This window comes from Pelecanus crispus, chromosome 2 (assembly GCF_030463565.1).
Source record: "Pelecanus crispus isolate bPelCri1 chromosome 2, bPelCri1.pri, whole genome shotgun sequence".
In the NCBI taxonomy this organism is placed as follows: domain Eukaryota; kingdom Metazoa; phylum Chordata; class Aves; order Pelecaniformes; family Pelecanidae; genus Pelecanus; species Pelecanus crispus.
In genome coordinates, this window is record NC_134644.1 from 97439525 (window position 1) to 97456986 (window position 17462).

The 17462-nt window shown below is 39.6% G+C and overlaps 1 protein-coding gene across 2 annotated transcripts in view; it reads right to left on the bottom strand.

Annotated features, from left to right (window-relative positions):
• Positions 1 to 17462, bottom strand: part of GRB10 (growth factor receptor bound protein 10) — a 108014-nt gene that overhangs the window by 3599 nt on the left and 86953 nt on the right. The window contains exons 6-14 of one of the 2 annotated variants that reach the window (XM_075705456.1): positions 13549 to 13664; positions 10654 to 10728; positions 7445 to 7582; positions 6709 to 6819; positions 5556 to 5654; positions 3275 to 3352; positions 2500 to 2616; positions 1544 to 1610; positions 417 to 504 (exon numbers count right to left, since the gene is read on the bottom strand). In XM_075705456.1, coding sequence (XP_075561571.1) covers positions 417 to 504; positions 1544 to 1610; positions 2500 to 2616; positions 3275 to 3352; positions 5556 to 5654; positions 6709 to 6819; positions 7445 to 7582; positions 10654 to 10728; positions 13549 to 13664 — 889 coding nt within the window. The remainder of the gene's footprint in view (positions 1 to 416; positions 505 to 1543; positions 1611 to 2499; positions 2617 to 3274; positions 3353 to 5555; positions 5655 to 6708; positions 6820 to 7444; positions 7583 to 10653; positions 10729 to 13548; positions 13665 to 17462) is intronic. The other variant, XM_075705457.1, reaches the window with a different exon arrangement.

The window sequence follows — 17462 nt, forward strand, 5'->3', positions numbered from 1 at the left end:
ATAGTGAGACATCATCATCAACTGCTCTGATTCATGCAAAAGAGCACAAATGGCTGATTATAAATTTGTGGGCGAATGGCTAGGTACAGCTTTGCCTGAAAAATAACTCCTCAATGCAGATTACAGGAATTAATTATTTTCAAATTCTAACAGTCTCTAAAAATTGACTGACTGTGTGGGAAAAAAGAAAAATGTTTAAGTGCATTCTTAATATTCTATTTTTCAAATTAAGGGTTAGAACCCACTCGTGCAAATACGTTCTCTGTCTTTTTGAAATCCAGGCAGGTAATAATGGAACTACTCAAGAACCAGGTTACTCGGAAGTGCTCACAAACCTGTAAACCCTTACAGCAGAAGTTGTGCTCGTCTATAATGCTTACCATCAGATCATAAATACGAAGCAACAGAATACCTACCCATCTACAAGCCCTTGTTGCTTAATAATCCTGTGAGATTCTTCTCTAGAGATTCTGCCATGAAACCAGTGCTGTGTCCTATGAATAACTGGAGGTGAGAGGGAAAAGAGGGAAAGACAGGACAGTTAAAAACAGTAACACGCGCAACAGTTTTTTAACACACTAATTATTTAAACATTTTAAAAGTGGGTATAGTTTCGTTACAGAATATAAAGTATCTTTCATCAGTCAATATAAAAAATGAACAAATATGGAAAAAAATGCACCAGCTGTTGCATCTACTTAATATACCAAGTAGACAGGCATCATCTCCATGTATTTGCTGATTTGCAAGTGTATTTTTAGGTTAACAAGAAGTATCTCTTAAAATTCTGCCTTTTCATAGTTTTTCGAAAATGTTGGGATTAAACAATTCTTAGAATACAATGTATGAGCTAACAAGTTAGAAGCAAGTCCCTTTAATTCTCAAATAATGAAAAGCAGTTTGCCTTGTGCTTTCAAGGGTGGAGTTACCCCCAAATATCTTAATGTTCATTGTTGTATTGTTTTTCAAATGGTATTTTTAAATTCTGTTCAACAGAATAGGAACACAGAATACAAACAGAACAGCTGTGTCTCCTGTAAGAAGTCCAGGATATTAACACGCACCTTCCTATTATTTTAATAAACTTACAATCTCAAAGAGATGTTCAGGACTCACATCACAGGCATCCATATTTTACATTATTCCGTTATGGAATGAATGCTATTTTGAAGATTCCCATTTTTACTCTTTAAAGATTAACAGATCACTCTGACTTTCCTTGTCTAAAATGGAGAACTGACTTCTGGATTGTTTTAAATGGAACCGTTTATGGAGTCTCCATTTTCATGAAATCTGAGTTTCAAAAGATTAAAATTGAAGAAAAGCTTGAGCATGCTGTCAAAAGAAAACAACTTCCTTCTCCTGCATCTGTATGGGTAAAGATCTTAATGACACAGAAGCTACTGATAAACATAAACATAGTATTTGACATCGAGGCATTAATACTACACGACTGCACTCTATCTCTGTCTCTACATGAAATACAACTTTTATTTACCCACAGAGGCCTCTTATACTATGCTTACAAAACAGCAGACTTTACCTGTACTCAGTGTGGAAGGATGGAGTGGACTTTGGCTACCCAAGATGTTCATTCTTGTGCTACGTTTCTATAGAGAAAATGAATTACCGTTAAATCCACGCTAAAGCCTGAACAGAAGAGAATTAGTGCACATGCAATACAGATTTAATTTACAGGAAACTGGGGGCTGGGCAAGTTTAATGCAAAGATGAGAAAAAGAAATGCAACTCTGAAGGGGGCTAATCTACAAGCAGCAGCTCATTTCAGTTGGCTTAAAACACAAGCCAGATGTTAATGATGAAAGCTCAGTATCTTAAAAAAAAAAAAAAAAGGAAAAAAAAAGAACAATAAAGAAAAAATGACAGAAAAAAGAAAAGTCTGATATGTTTCTGCTCAGGCAAAACACCAGGCACTCAGTAAATCAAGCAGTATTTCCCTCCCGTACATAAAGCACCAGCTAGTGCTTCAGTAATGACTCCTATTCCCTAAGAGACGAGCATGTGGGAAAACTTGTACTGCAGCTGTCTGTCCACAAGACACTATAAACAAGTTACATCAGTTTTCATTGCAAGAGGTCCTGCCTCTTGTATATTCTGCAATTAAACTTACTGGGAGCAAGCCATTAGTCAGAGCCCCAGCCTCTTCCATGTGGGGAAGCATTTAATTTGACATATTCCTCCTCAGAGACTGGTTTTGCAAACTGGCAGTAAAGTTCTGGTGGGTCTGCTTTCCCCCTCAACTTTCCTCTGGACACTAGGGGGACAGAGAAGCAGTGGTAGAAGGTTGTTGTGAATGTGACAGTTTTGCTAAAGATGGATATTGACTTTCAGATCTGCATGCTTGCAGTGTGATTGCTTCAGGTCGGAGCTAAGCTATACTGTGACCAGCACTGCACTAACATCATAGCACACTCTGTGTTTTGGCTCTCAACAGACACTTACTAATTACAAAAATAGAAAAGAAGAGAAGATAGCTACCCTCCAAGCATGTCCTTCTTCCAAGGCAGCACTCTGTGCTTCAGCAGGATTTTCAATAACTCTTCCTATTTGCCCCGAAAAATCCATTGCTACTAGTGAGTTTTCAGATACACTTCTCTGAAAAGGAATTTTCACTTGTTTCAAAAAACAGGGAAAGAAAGAACCAGCTTGAGAATTTCATTTCAAAATGTTTTGCTTTCAGAAGACCGTCCAAAGTTATCCTTCAACAGCACAGGAAATACATCTCATTTTTTTTCCCCTTCCAAAAGATTTGCAGACACAAAAATAGATGGCTTTTCTTTTTAGGCCATAGGGGAGGGAGAGGATTCAAAGGCTGGGAATAAAATCTGTATTGCTTAAGTTGCCCACTTGCCCTATTACTATACTCCAGTCATTTTCAGGGCCAGTTGGGATCCAAATATAGGATCTTCACTTCTAGATAGCTAACAGTCAGCTCTTGGCCCAACATATTTTAAGAGATTTACGTCTTACTTTTGCCAGACCTAAGCTGGCTTCTGCAGAGACAGCCAGATGTCTCTGTACTGTACATCTCAAAGTGCCTGACGTATCCAAGATTTCTCAATCATGTGGATCATGTAAGATAATGGAGAGCCAACCACCTAAACTGTACTCAAGTGAAACGTGAACTTTACATTGATTTGCTACACAATGCTGAATTTACATTCCTTAGCGTAAAATTTTCCACTTTTAAAATGCAAAAGCAAATGTATCTTTTCCAACATTGTATATTAATGAGGTAAAGTTCATTACTTACTACCGGAGTGGAGAAGTGTGGAAGCATGGCTTTTCTCTGCTGGGGAATTCTGTAATTCTGATACAGTAGCATTCCATACTGCCAACAGAAATGCAAGGACATTATTATTCAAAGATCTACCCTAGGAAAAAAACAGCAGTGATTTCATAACACCACTTACACTGGAGCAAGGTGCCACCAGTTTATTATTTTCATGATCAGAAGCTGTCCCAAAGCAATTTGCACTAAGTAATAGTGATTGGCAGGTGGCAATCGAGCAGTAAATATGCACGACAAGTTCTGTTTAAAAGACAGCACTTTTACAAGCCTGAGCAAAATACACAGGTAATTTCTGCCACTCTCAGCTATCACCACGTTTTCCTTGCAGAATACAAGCTTTCACTTGAGGTCAGAACACATATGTTAACCCCCACCTCTTTTTACCCTCTAGTAATGTGAACTTAAAAAGAATTCTGCATAAGAAGTTCTGTACAAGAGAATATAAAGATGAAGTAGGTTTTCATGATATAAAATAGGATCCTTTCTAATTCACTAGCTCTTTTAATAAATTTCAGCAGGAAATAACACTTTTGGTACTTCTCTCATCCTTATAAAAATAAGGTGATTGAATTGCAGTCATGCTCCTTGTTGAACATGATAAATTTTAGCAACACTAGTAGCTAGGAGGGTAGGAAAACACCTACTCAGTGCTTTCCCTAGAGGCACAGTGCTGAAGTATAGCAACATTGCTTACTGAATGTTCTCATTGAAATGGTATATATAATTTTTTCGTGAACAGGGTAATACATGACTATGGAAAGCTAAATCGGTAGGTAAGTAAAAAGGAGGGTCATGGCCAGAGCCTTGGGGCATAGCCTTCATTTTCCCTGACTATACACCTTTAATCACCTTTCAGCATTCCTTAAAAACAACCCCTTTTTTCCCCCAGTGTTAACTGCCTGAGGGTGAATTTTATATGCCAGTATACAGAAATTATTGCCATACGGTACCGTTGCCGCCACGGGTCACACTGCAAAGAAAGATTCCTCTGAACTGTCACAGCAAAGATGCATGTCTACATATTACATAAGAATAGCTAATTCTGTACACTGTGAAGGTTCTTCCTTCCCATTCAGGAACGTTAGTGCCTCGACCAGTGTAACTAACTTCTTCAGAACAAGTGATATCTTCAAGGCACAATTCACTATAATTACCTGATCCTCTGTTTGAGCGCTTTCCCCACAATGCAAAATTCTGTGTAAATACGGAAAGTAAAGGACAGCTGAGAGGAAGCACTCGGAATTGCCTGGGGACTAAAACTCTTTCCATAATTGTTAGTGTGTATTAAAAACGAGTCAAGTCGAGTAACTGGAGAGCGGATTATGGTAGCCAACAGAGGAATCAGCTCCACAGAAATCAAATACGCACCTTGTAACCGGGATTGCTTCATGCATCCTGGCCCGTACTATGGCTAGTGCACCTGCTTTTGTAACAACTTAAACCAGGAATTTCTGTACTGTAACGCAGAATCCCTTACAATTAACAAATGAGAGAATATTTGGAGAGCATTCAAAGAGATGTGCTCTGGTTTGGAAGGTGACCACTTAATGTAGATGGAGAACAGGCACTGTGTTTTCATACCCATACTCCTAGGACTCTGATTTGCTTTCCCTACGCTTACAGGGTTTTGCATGATGGACAGTCTGCATGGGGAGAGGAACAGGTAATTGTAGCAAACATTTGTCATGTTCTCTGCTTCAAAGAGCACAAAATAGTCAACTTTCTCCTCAGTTCCTTCCATGCCGATTTTGTTTCAAAAACACTGTGAAGCCTCCTACCATATTATCAACAAATCTCATTGTTTGCGCTCAGATATGACTTTCACCCAGAGATATGGTTGCTTATTTCTGTTACTTTTTTTTAATAAAACCTTCAGAAAACTGAAAAAAATGCAAAGGCTCTAGACAGCACCCTGTTCTAGTTAAGATAACCACTTACCATTATCAAAACATTTTCTTTAGCTTTTTGATAACTTGCAAATATCTTGTTAGGCAGTTTTTTGATTAATTCACATAGCATAAATTTGGCTGCAGAACTAAAACTATACTTGATTCATATGTAGAAGGACTTGAGCTCAGCCCTGTGCTTAAAAGCTTAGGAGGGACAGGTCTACCTGGTATTTTGCTGTATCGTTCTGGAGGCAGATGACGTTTAAGAACATATAGGTATTTTCGCATGAACAAAATAATGGATGCCACTTAACTATAAGTGTAGCTCTATTCACATAAAAGAGATTAGGTACCTTGAGGAGTCGAAAGGCAGTCATCCAGCACGTCCTGCTTTGCTCATCTTCAGCACACAACAACCTCAGTTCCTTAGTTTCATTTCTCACTCTGTTGGGCTATAAAGTATTAGAGGGAAGTCAGCTACATTCAGTAGAAAACCAACAACACTGCCAGTTTACTGCAGAGTAAAGGCAGGTACGGTATTAGTCTAAGAACTGGCCAGAAAAAGCTCACACCACCCTGAATAGAAGCTGAGCATGCTTTGAAACAAATCACTTTCTCAGCCGGGTCCAGGAAGATAAACGTCGGTGCCTGCTTTGAAATACCCTGAAGTTCTGGCTCTTTATAGGAATAAAGTACCCAGGCCATGCTAGAACCAGAACCAAGGCGTGAAGGGTTTTTTTTTGTGAGAAGCTTTATGAGCCCCCATTTCAAGATGAAGAACCAAAGTTTCCGTAACTGAAGGTTACTGAAAGTCTGCTTCCATCAGTTCAGGATCTGTCCCACAGCCAGTCTCTGCTCTCAGAGGTAAACCCATGTTGTCTAACTCTGGAATGGCTGCGAGGATGGAGACTACTTCACTGCTGTCAATAAAACCAGCTCCCAGCCTTATTTTCGTCTCAGAAAATGACATGGAGCTTTGAAATACTTTCCAAATCGGCACAACAGTTTTTAAAATCCTCAAAGGCAACTGCTTATTCTTACTTCCATTTTCCAAGACAATTTTCTTCTTTAAAGAAATGCAAATCTCTGGCCCACAATAATGGTACAATTACACCCGACCAGAGCTTGATCCTTTGTTGCTATATAGTGTTGGTGCTCGCTGTCCAGGGAAACTTTCCCATTCAGTTAGAGTACTTGGAAAAAAAATTTCATCTGTGAGGTGAACCAAGGCCACCTCACAGGCACACCATGCTTCAGCACTGAGCTGATCTCTCACAGAAATTCCCCAAGCCAAAGGAGCACCAGATAAAGTGTTAAAAGTGTCACATAAAATGATGGCAAGATTCACAGGACACGCCTGCCAAATGAAAGACGTTAAAGATCAAGTCCTCGTGGCAGAAATGCTTGCAGAGTTTTACATACAAATCCCATTTAGCTGAGGATCAGGGGCACTCTGAGCTACCAACACCATCTTGAACTTTGGAAGAACTTAATGAGAAAATTTACCTTTATACAAAATCCATACTCTGCAGGTGCATTGTACAACTTCTTGCCTGCTATCAACGAGAAGATATTGCTGTCTTCTAGGTCAGCCAACAACTGCAAATGTCTTGGCTCCTGGGGAAATAACGTGTTTTATCACAGGTAAGTGTAAGATTTGGGAAGATCGTGCTGCAAGCTTCGCAGTCCCTCAAGACCAACCTCCGACAGAGGGCAGTGTACGAGCACTGTGCTCCTCTCTCAGGCAGCCTGACGTGGCCATGGCCTTGTCACCTTGGAAGGATCAGCCTACTAGCAGAAGGTGCTTTATACAAGAAGCTGACAAAACACTTATTCAAACACATCATGTTAAAAATGGCATAGCCTATTACATTGCTCCCGAGAAATCAGAAAGTTAGGTAATCTAAAATATTGTTTAAAGTATCATCTAAACTAAATTCATGAACCATGTGCTTGGAGAGCATGGTTTCTCTTGCTAACCTTGTTAGCGCAACTTCAGTACCCACAATTATGTTGCCTGGCTAGTTTGGTTTTATTGTATAACAATGCTATATAGCTATTTTCATGCACTGAGAGCCCGGGGCTTGATTATCATTTGATCATGGCTTGCTTATCCTTTTCTATGCGATAAAAAAAGGGAACACTGTGTGCAGGTATTTAAAAATGAGCAAAAAAATACCCACTGTAACAGCAGAAAATGCTTTCACATGCTAGGACTGTGCAACTTCTTCTTTAATCTTACCTTTGACGTTCCTTTTGTAGAACAATAAAGTCCTGATCTCCTCAAACACACATACAATTTCTTCCATGATTTCCTACCCAGCTCTTTCACATGCAAGAAACCTTGAATTTCAGGGCAGCTACTGGAGTTTAAAAAGTTCTGTTGGAGAGGAAAATGTAAATGAGGATTGTGTCCTAGGGATAAAATTGTCACTGTATTGGCAGAACAGAGAAGCAAATGACAAACCACTTTGCTGACTTAGGGTGCAGTTTCACCTTATGCTGAAACTGACCCAGATGTTTAAACCGATTTATGGACCAAAATGGGTATTTCTGCTCCTCCTGTGATGTCTACCTGGCTAACCCTTCCTGCCACTGACATTTTCCTGTTTTCTGTGTCAATACTTAAATCTCCAAAAGGCCAACCATTTCTCTGTATCCCCATTCTTCTTGCACCTGTCCCGAAGGGACACAAAGTAAGCTTACTAATTCTTAAGAGAAAATAATACCTTGTCACAACAATTTGGCCAACTAGTCTAACTTGGAAACATTGGCCAAAATCTGCAACTTCATCCAGAAGTTTTAGAATGGGAACAGCCTATTTCAGGATTTCCCACACTAATGTCTCATCTAGCACACATACCTGTCCCAAGACACAAGGTATGACAGAATATTTAACACAACATGAAACGTAGAGCAGTCAAATAAATGTCAGTAATTACACTAGACTTCAAGATCCAGAAGCATTTAAGTTCTTGACATAATTAGAAGGACCACATATGGAATCATTTGATTTGCAATACATCAAAGGAAGTAAGTATTAACTATGGTTAGCAAACTGATGGATTGCTCCCTTATTACAACGGACCAGATTTTTAAATGACAGAAGGCTTGCTCAGTAAGTTAAATGCCAAACTCCTAATAAATTCAATAGTAGGAAGAAAAATGCATAAACCTGGTTGGCCTAGATGCCTCCGCAATCCTTGAAAGTTGTGTTTTGGTGTTATTTGGTGGATGATGCCCACAGGAAACAAAACCAAAAATCAGTGCCCTGTGTCAGAATTCTTAGTTGCATTAAAACCCAATTCTTTTTTCCAGTCCTCCTCCCCATCTCATCTAACAGAATGGAAAAGAACAGTCAATTTTCCTGCTATTTATACTACGAATCCACTTCTCAACTGTGAAAGGGAAGGACCAAAAGGAGAATATATTCTCTCTGTCCAGCTAGATAAACCAAAAGTAAACTAAGATGCAAGCTTTTTTGCCTATCTAAGCCAGGCTGACACTAGCGAAAACAGATCCCGGTGTTTTTAATGCTACTAAGGCTAAAAATACTAGCTCTTAATGAAGTACATGATAGTGCGAGATGATGTTTAATATTCTTCCCTATTTCATATGTAATTAAAAAAACAGCATACTTGCTCAATGTTTGAGGTGGCCTCAGATGCAACACACTTAATGACTACTAGACTGCAGGAAGTTTACCTTCAACAAATTACAACTGTCATTGAAATTATGAAGAATGGTTGTGCCTTTTTTAAAAGGAAAGGGGTATTTAATATAAATGCTTTAAGGAAGATTGGTTTTTATGGTTAAACAACAAACCAAAGAGAAAACACCCCGTCCTTTCCCCCACCTTCTCACGCTGTAAACCCCCGTGACTTATGCTTCACCTGGACTGTACCTAACTGAGCCTTCCCAGAAGCAAACTCGTGTATCTCACAAGGTTGTAAGGTTTTCCCTTCCCTACTGTCTGCGTTACCCTAGGTTCGAAACCTTTCCATCTTCAAGAACCATCCTGCTCTTTTATGGAGTCCCACTGCTCGTGTTACCAAGCAAACTCGATTCTCCACTGACACTGCAGGAAAAAGGGTCCAAGGTGTGAACACCTCTGTTCCTACCAGTCTGTGGCAACGCCTGTTCATGCCAGTTTTGGTTCCCAACTGCAACCTCATTGCATGTGATTTTCATTTTTAATTCCAGAAATTAGTTTCATTTTTGTTCCATTTCCCAGCTGAGAGTGGTTCCTAACGTTTTAAATTCTTCGCAGTGAGCCTGGAGCCAGTATTTAATGGATTTTGAAGTGGTTGCAGGACAAAATCAATGCACTGGTTCAAAAATCAATGGAAACTTGTATTTAAACAGGGAGTTAGTGCGTATTTGCAAACATGCAAAATGACAGAAATCAAGCTAAAATCAGTTATTTGTATGCATGCTTTTTTCATATATGTGTGCCCTCTGCTTTATAAATTGCCTGTTATTCGTGGTACTGTCTTCTAGGCATCATGGTCTCACATTCTTAATATAGTACTCTTTTAATAAACTGTTTTTTAATTTGGCCTCATGAGTTGAATGTCTCCCATTTGAGAAAAGAACTAAAGTGAGAAAGATTTAGACTACAGGGTTTAGATCAGAGTTCTTAATTTAAAGAGGTTTAAGTGAATGAGTTACTGGTCAGAGAGGTAGCCCACCCTTCAGCACCATCCTTGGTGGGCCAACCAACTGTGCCACCACCACAGTTCCTTCATGAGCAAGCAAGAAACTGTAAAGCGACATCAAAACTTCAGTATAAACTCAGCGCATGTGCCACTGCCATGCACATCACACAACTCTACAGACACATATACATAAGGTACACACACCTGTAAATTAAGGTGGGGAGCTTTAAATGGGATTACTTTGCAAATACTACATACAATTTTCTGTAACTACCTGCACTTATTTCTTGGGGAATTATTTTTCTATATAAAAGAGCAGCTAGTTGGGACATGGGACATAAAAAGCAAAAGCAAATCCTCTCAATCTCAAGCCCATCTTCTAATCTACACACACATTTTTACACTCTCTCCTATGCTATGATGCAGAGTATAGAAGAGTACCTCTGTTTTGCCTTTTATAAGGTGTATTTGGTTTTCTAGAAACATACCTGCTGAGACTGTTTTAGGAACAATGCTAGGTGGCCAAACCAGGTAGCCACAGAGTAAGCTGAATATTAATGGAACAAATATGTTTGAACATAGATACAATTACTTTGTGTTTATAACTTACACCTCAATGCCACTGGGTAAGATCTTTGTCAGATATTTTCAACATTAGTACCATATGCTAACTCACTGCACTGGTCTTTCTCTGAGCAGCTATTTCCAGACCTTTGAATTTCCCCTTCCTTCCTCTCAACCGCTCCCCTCCAGCTCCAAAACTTTCTTTGTGCATACAGATAGCTTACAGTACCTGCAAAAGCTGGGACTGTGGGATACTTCCATTTGTTTGCTGGCACCAGGCAACCATTTGCTCTGGAAAGAAATTCTAGACACAAAAAGAAAAGACAATTGGAAGTCACATTATATTTGATCACTCTTACATAGAAGAATGGAATTTTCTTCCAGTCATTAATTTTTTGAAACTATCACTCTTAAATCAATTTGGATATCCCCTGACACAGAAAGTAACACTAGGGCTTTCAAGTGCAGTTCTTCCCTTCCTTCTACTCACCAAACGCCCATGCAGACAGAACGTGGAATTTTAAAATATCTGATATGCAGCATTTCATAAGTGCATTTTCCCACCACTTCCTCTTCTACTTAAGGCTTTCAGGGTTCTCTAACAGCCTCCACATTCTAGGAAAGGGCAGGATGAATGGTTCTGCAGGTTGGGTACACAGTGAGTCCTTGCTTATTGCATATTCTGCCATCAAATTCCTAGGCTTCCCTCTCCATCCAGAAAGGCTGCTCAGCGAACAAACTCTCTGTAACTCCACTTGCCATGTGGAAGATGCAGAGCAGGAGGAATAAGAAGTTTTCTCTACCCTCACAGGGGCAAGCTGGATGCAAATGCATTAAAAGAAGTCTCAGGCGGGGATGCTGCAGGATCCCCGGTATGTACACCTTTACCTTTGACAGCACTCTCTTTCTATCCAAAATACAGTTCTTCAGTGTTGTATCTGCTTGACCCTAAAACCTGCTCAGTCCCTCAGAAGGCTCCAAACTAAGTGTCATTTGCAGACCTTAATTATGAGAAAGAGCTTGTGCGCGACTGCTGATGCTTTCATTTGGTTGTTCAACAGCCAGGTTACGCTCAGGGCTTGAAACCCTTCAATCTCTCAAGAGAAAAGCCCTTTGCAAAATCTACCCCTTTTTTTTTATATTTCAGGGTAACATAACAAAGCCCAGTGTTTTTTCTTGTAAGGCTAGGTCAGCATATATTCCATGAAATGAAATAATAAAAACTGAACAAGGACACGTGCAATAATTAGGCTTTGTCTCGTGTGCCCTGCTTCATGTGCTAGATTTGAATAATCTCAAAGCAGACATCTACCCCCTTTCCCCCATCCCACAAACACAGAAGCAAATATTGTTTAACACACAAACAGGAGCTTCTACGGAGCTTTTCGATTTTCAGGCATCTGGTACACTATCTCATTCATACCGAATCTTTGCATGACAAAGGTCAGACAGTTTTCTGACTGCTAAATCGATGACCTGACTTCAGATTTATTCCTCTAATTCCCCTTTTCATTTGCCGTGTTTTAAAATGCCTATATAATTCAGTACACTGAATTTAGTATACACAGCAATTACGTTAAGCCATTCTTGAAGTTTTTAAACATTCTTTGAAACGTGAAGACATGCAGAAGTGCCTGAAATAAAACAATCACTGATTGTAACAAGATGAATCACAACAAAAACGTTTCCAGTTTAGAACTCTCGTCACTCTTCAGGCAATATAAATTTCAGTCTTTAGGGCATAAAGAGAAAGGCTGAAGAGGAATCACCCTTCTGCCAGGTAAGCTGCACAATGAATTATGAAAGCTAACATTTACCAGCCTCTCTTGAGTAGAAATAGTGCCATATGGCAACAGCTAATGCAACGGATAGGGAGCCTTCGCATTCTTACACCAAAAGAATGATTTATTCTCTGATTGCAGGAGCCTGCGACTGACTGCCAAGCATTCTGGGTTTTACTCCCATGCTCTGTTATTAATTAAAGTATACCACATGAAACCAATGTGCTAGCTCCTATGATACCAAAATTTCTGTACAACACTCAGATGTTCATAGGTTATCAGATGGGAAGTTCAACAGACGTGAAAAATTACAAACACTCCATGTACAGAAATGTTTCACACAGTAAGTCAAAGCACAGCCTCTGAAACAAGCACTAGCAGATGACAAATGTACATGCAAGCACACGTGCGAGGATGCAGCAACTGTACGTTAGCGTCTATGAGGAAAGGAATGAATTTATCATCTGCAGTGAGTTTCCACGCGACCTCATGTATCTTTTTTTCTTCTGGCACCACAAATGCCCGACTGACCCAAAATCTGTTCTCTAAACCAGCTCTGGATTATCCTTCTTCAGCTATCTAGATAGGTCGTCGCACCAGCTGACATCAGCTCATGTCAATAGCCCGTTCCAACTTAATTGTTCAGATAAAATGTGAAAAATCATCCCCAAATAAGCAGTTAACACTGCAAACAGTTTAAAATTACAACATTCAAAGGATCTTACAATCCAGGAATAAGTATAGCTATGACATACAATACTTTTCAAGCATGGATATACATGAGGACATGGAGAAAGTGAGTTACTATGATCAGTAAAGAAGGCAGAGTACACTAGTAAAGCACATCTAGAGGTGAGACACTGTTCAACACATATAATGATAAACTGGAAATTCCTTGTATGCAGTAAGTGCTTTAGGGGTTACCCAGAGGCTTTTTTTTATTATCATTACTGTCAGAAATTAAAAGGTTTGGATACTGCACGCTATGCAACCAATTTGCTTCAAATCAAGTAATTTTGACGGTAATGAATAAATTGCACTTCTGATTGTTTTTCTTAAACCAACAAAGATTTCCCTGTCTTGGTCACTCTCCAACATAACAACAGCCATTTTGAAACAAGTATATTTGGTAACTTGAAAACACTTGAGGTTTTCAGGGTGGGAGGAGAATACAAGGAATTTAAACATTGGTTAAAATTTCATTGGTTAAAATTTCTTTGGAAAGAATTGTTTGTTGGTTGCTTTTTTGGTTTTATAGATGTTTAAGACATAACAGCGCCCAGCAATGTTACTGCGATCCATCCCTCCCTCTGTGGTGTAAACAACTAAGTAACGAGACTCACCATGGGATTTTTGAAAAATTCATATTTTGCGTAATTCTTCCTGAACAAAAATTTACTTTCACTTCCCATTGTGGACTCGACTTGAACTATGAGCTCATGATCTTCCAAGCACCTCTCTGTGGAAAAAGAACATGATGTTAACACACAGCCAACCAGCAGAAGCAGCGAAACCAACTTCCAAAGAACAGGAGTAAAACAACCCAGTGTAATTCCGTTACCTTTTAAGAAGTTAACACAACATATTATAGCTTTCAAACCATACTGCCGTGAGGCATTTAAAGGCACTAGAGCGTAGTTCAACGTTACATGGCAATGTTCTTCAAAGATTTCCTACATCAGGGCTTCATAAGCACAGACTTTTGAGAAAGGAAATAACGTAAGATTTGTTGCCTGCAGTAGCTTAAAAAACACACACAAACCTCCTCTTTTGGTGCTGGCCATATGCTGTGGAACTGGCAAGGTGGACAGATTTAAGGGGAAAGTAGTTAGGGAAAGGCCCCCGTTAGGTCTCGAACTATCACAGAAATACAGTGTCCTATTTGATCACACTCTATAAACCCAGTTCATTTCAAGGTGAACTTCAGGCCTTTATTGTAGATGCTAGACAATGGGGTTTATTATGAAAGAGGTCACAGGATCTACTTTACAGGACTACTGACAGAGACAAATGTTTTGTACACATGACAGGGCAATTTTTTGCTCTAGATCTGGTGACAAGGTAACTCCCCATAACCACCACTTCTCTGGTCAAAAGAATGGTACATCAAAGCATGAACAGATAGCTGAACAAATCAAATTCACTGAAAGCAGTAACTTGAAAGAAGGCAACTGGGCTAAGCGTGCACTACTTAATGAACTCATGATCTTGGCAAATCTTCAAAAGTTTCTGAGAAAATACTTAGGTATTTTTCAGAAGTCTTAATAGTCAGTACTTTCACCCCTTATATAATAGGAAATAAAAAATGAGGTCAAACAAAAAATAATTTTTGCAAAGCTCTATCCAAAATGCATGTGACTTGCAGAGTCCCTTCCCCACTTTGTGTTCCTGCATCCTCGCATTCCCACAGTTAGAAATGCCAGGCTGCCACCCAAGTTCTCTTGGGGTATCTTCAGGACAGAAAGCAAGCAGTCACTGGTATCTCAAAAAGTAGCAAGCTCTTGAGTATCACTTGAATTACTCAACGCAGCAAATTAATGTAAGTTCTTTGACTGAGAATTTCACCTATCTCTGAATGACCCCATTGTCTTTTTCACCTGCATTTAGACTGTCAGTCATCACCAGCTCATTGATGACTTCAGCATTTGCCATGCATTTGCATTGTCCAGCCTTGCTATAGATTGTGTTTCAAGGGGGTAGCACTGAAGATTTTCGTACTGGGCTGCTCTCACACAAAGAGGTGCTGCTTAGTGCATTAGCCGTAACACCACTTTTAAGGGGTAGTTCTTTGACTAATGTACTCTGCAATACTGCTATTGAGATCAGTTAATTAAGGACATTTTGCACCACCTGAGCATTCATCACCTAAACCTCCACATTATCTAGGGGCTTCACAGGTGAAGTTTCAGGTACTGTTGCTGATCTATTGCTGCTGTCATGGTTTTAGGCACCCAGGTAAGTCAAATCTCCTCCCCACTGTGATAAGGACGGTGGGCCTATGAGGGTGGAGGGTCTTTCTGTTTTTTAAATTACGCCTCCTCCAGAAAACATTTAATTACATTGATATGAATCTTCATCACAGCATGAACCCTGAAAGACCATGTGTCCTGCTACTGCCTGCTTCTGTCATCACGCAAAGTTGTGGTCTTCACTTTCCTAACGCACTGAAGATTGCTCGCCCAAGGGCACGGACAAACCACATCCTGTTCAGTCTGTTCCAAGGAAATCCAGTATAGATGAACATTTGCCAATTTGTTTTGTATTTTGATCATTAGTTTGTGTAAATATACCCAGTGACTGTTTCTTAGGCTCCTCAGGCAACTGACCTAGATGTATTCCTTTACCAAATCAAGACCCTTAGGATTCTGTGGTGATACCCCTGCTGATTTAATGTTTACGTTTTCATTTTGATGGTGAAAGCCATCTTGAAGAAAAGGTGCAGCTTTTCATAGCATATGCACGTAAAAAAGAAGCTAGTCCTCATCAGTTTGCTGCTACTTCATAGAAGTTGTACACTTGGGAAGTCCTTGGTAATTTGCGCTCGGTTAGTACAAATGGGATGAACTGCCACTTGACACACCAGCAACTCCACCTCAGCCCTGCTTTGAGCTTCCTGCTACAAAACTAGAAGCACAGATGTCAATCTATTAAGTTCAATAGGCCAGCCTGTCTTCAAGTGGTATTGCTGCTGAAGTGACCAGAAATGTCTCCTTTTTGTTTATCTTGATAGGCTCAACTCAGTCTCCTCTACACACTTCCTAGAAGAACCGGACAGACTTCCCCCCGCCCCCAAAATTGCCCTGTATCACTATCTAAACTTATACAGAACTGTAGAACTACTACAAGATGGGAAAAGGAGCTGGATTCCATAGTGAACAACTTGCAGGCATGGCCCAAAAATCCCAGTTAGAGGATCATTACAAATGAGAGGTGGACCAAAGAGTGAAACAGTTTTTGTTTTCATATTTTAGCAAGCACTGTGTCTAACTGTTCCATTTCTAATTTGTTCAGATTAAAGCAAAGCAAATTCAATGCACTTGTAAACAAGAAAATCTATGTACGAAACTATGCAGCGATTCTTTCTTCTAAACATACATACATTTCAGAGCCCTACTACTTTTCTTTCCTGCTTCAACTATATTAAGTAAGATGGACAGTCAGTTCTGCAGCTGGAAAAACGAGGTCTGTAGGTAGGGATTCTTTCAGTGTCCAGACACATGCTATCATGACAGTCTGTCTCTATTATTATTATTATTATTATTATTATTATTATTATTATTATTATTATTTCTGTTAATGTCCAATACAGATATCTCAGTCCCCGTCCTAAATTGATGATAGTTAAGCACAGAGTAGCACATAGGGAGAATACCACATTTTATGAACAGGTTAGGTGTAAATCTAGTTGCAAACAAAATAATGGGACCACTTCAAGTTTCACAGACTGCTTAAATCTTGACCACAGAGTCTTTTAGATACTAGTGGTACAGTGCAGCAGGAACTATTTCCACATGTTAAATCTGAGCAAGCCTGATGATAAATTGTCACACCATTGCCTCCAGTGAGAACACAAATACTTTGTGCAGTCCAATAACTGTCCGAAGTTATTTGCAGGCACGCGTGTTATTTGGAACACACTTGACTGCGCGTGCAAAGTAAGCAGTCAGGTGAAGGTTCTGTACAAACTGGGACCTAGAAGATCACCATAGTGATAAATATACAGCTGACTTAAAAAATTTGCTCTCGTCCTCAGTCTGGCCAATAGTAAAAAGATGAACTGGTTCTGCAAACTGAGCTCTTTTGGAAAGTAGTATTAGGCAAGACCAGGAGGAAAAAAAGATAGTGAACTTTAAGGCATCCTCCTCTTTTGGTGGGCTTCAACATTACCACCTACAGCATTAAGTCAGCAAGGATGTCTCGAGTAAGAAGTAACGTCTTCTGGAAACACAGAACTCTCACTGCTCTTAAACCGTATTTCTTTCCACACCGCTAAGCATCTATTTGCCATTGTTTCATACTGCATCAGATGTACTGTAAGCAATCTTATTTCTAGAGGGAAAAATATGGAACATCAGACACCTGATAGTAACTTCACCTAAGGTGCAGGCAGATTGTTACCTTGAACTGACAGTCTCTGAAATTCAGGGAAGCATTTAAGCTACTGAGAAGCTAAAAATAAGCATCTGTGTAACAAAAAATTCAAACTGCAACCAAAACTGGGTAGACACGTGAAAGTTGGTATTTAAAGTTTACTGAA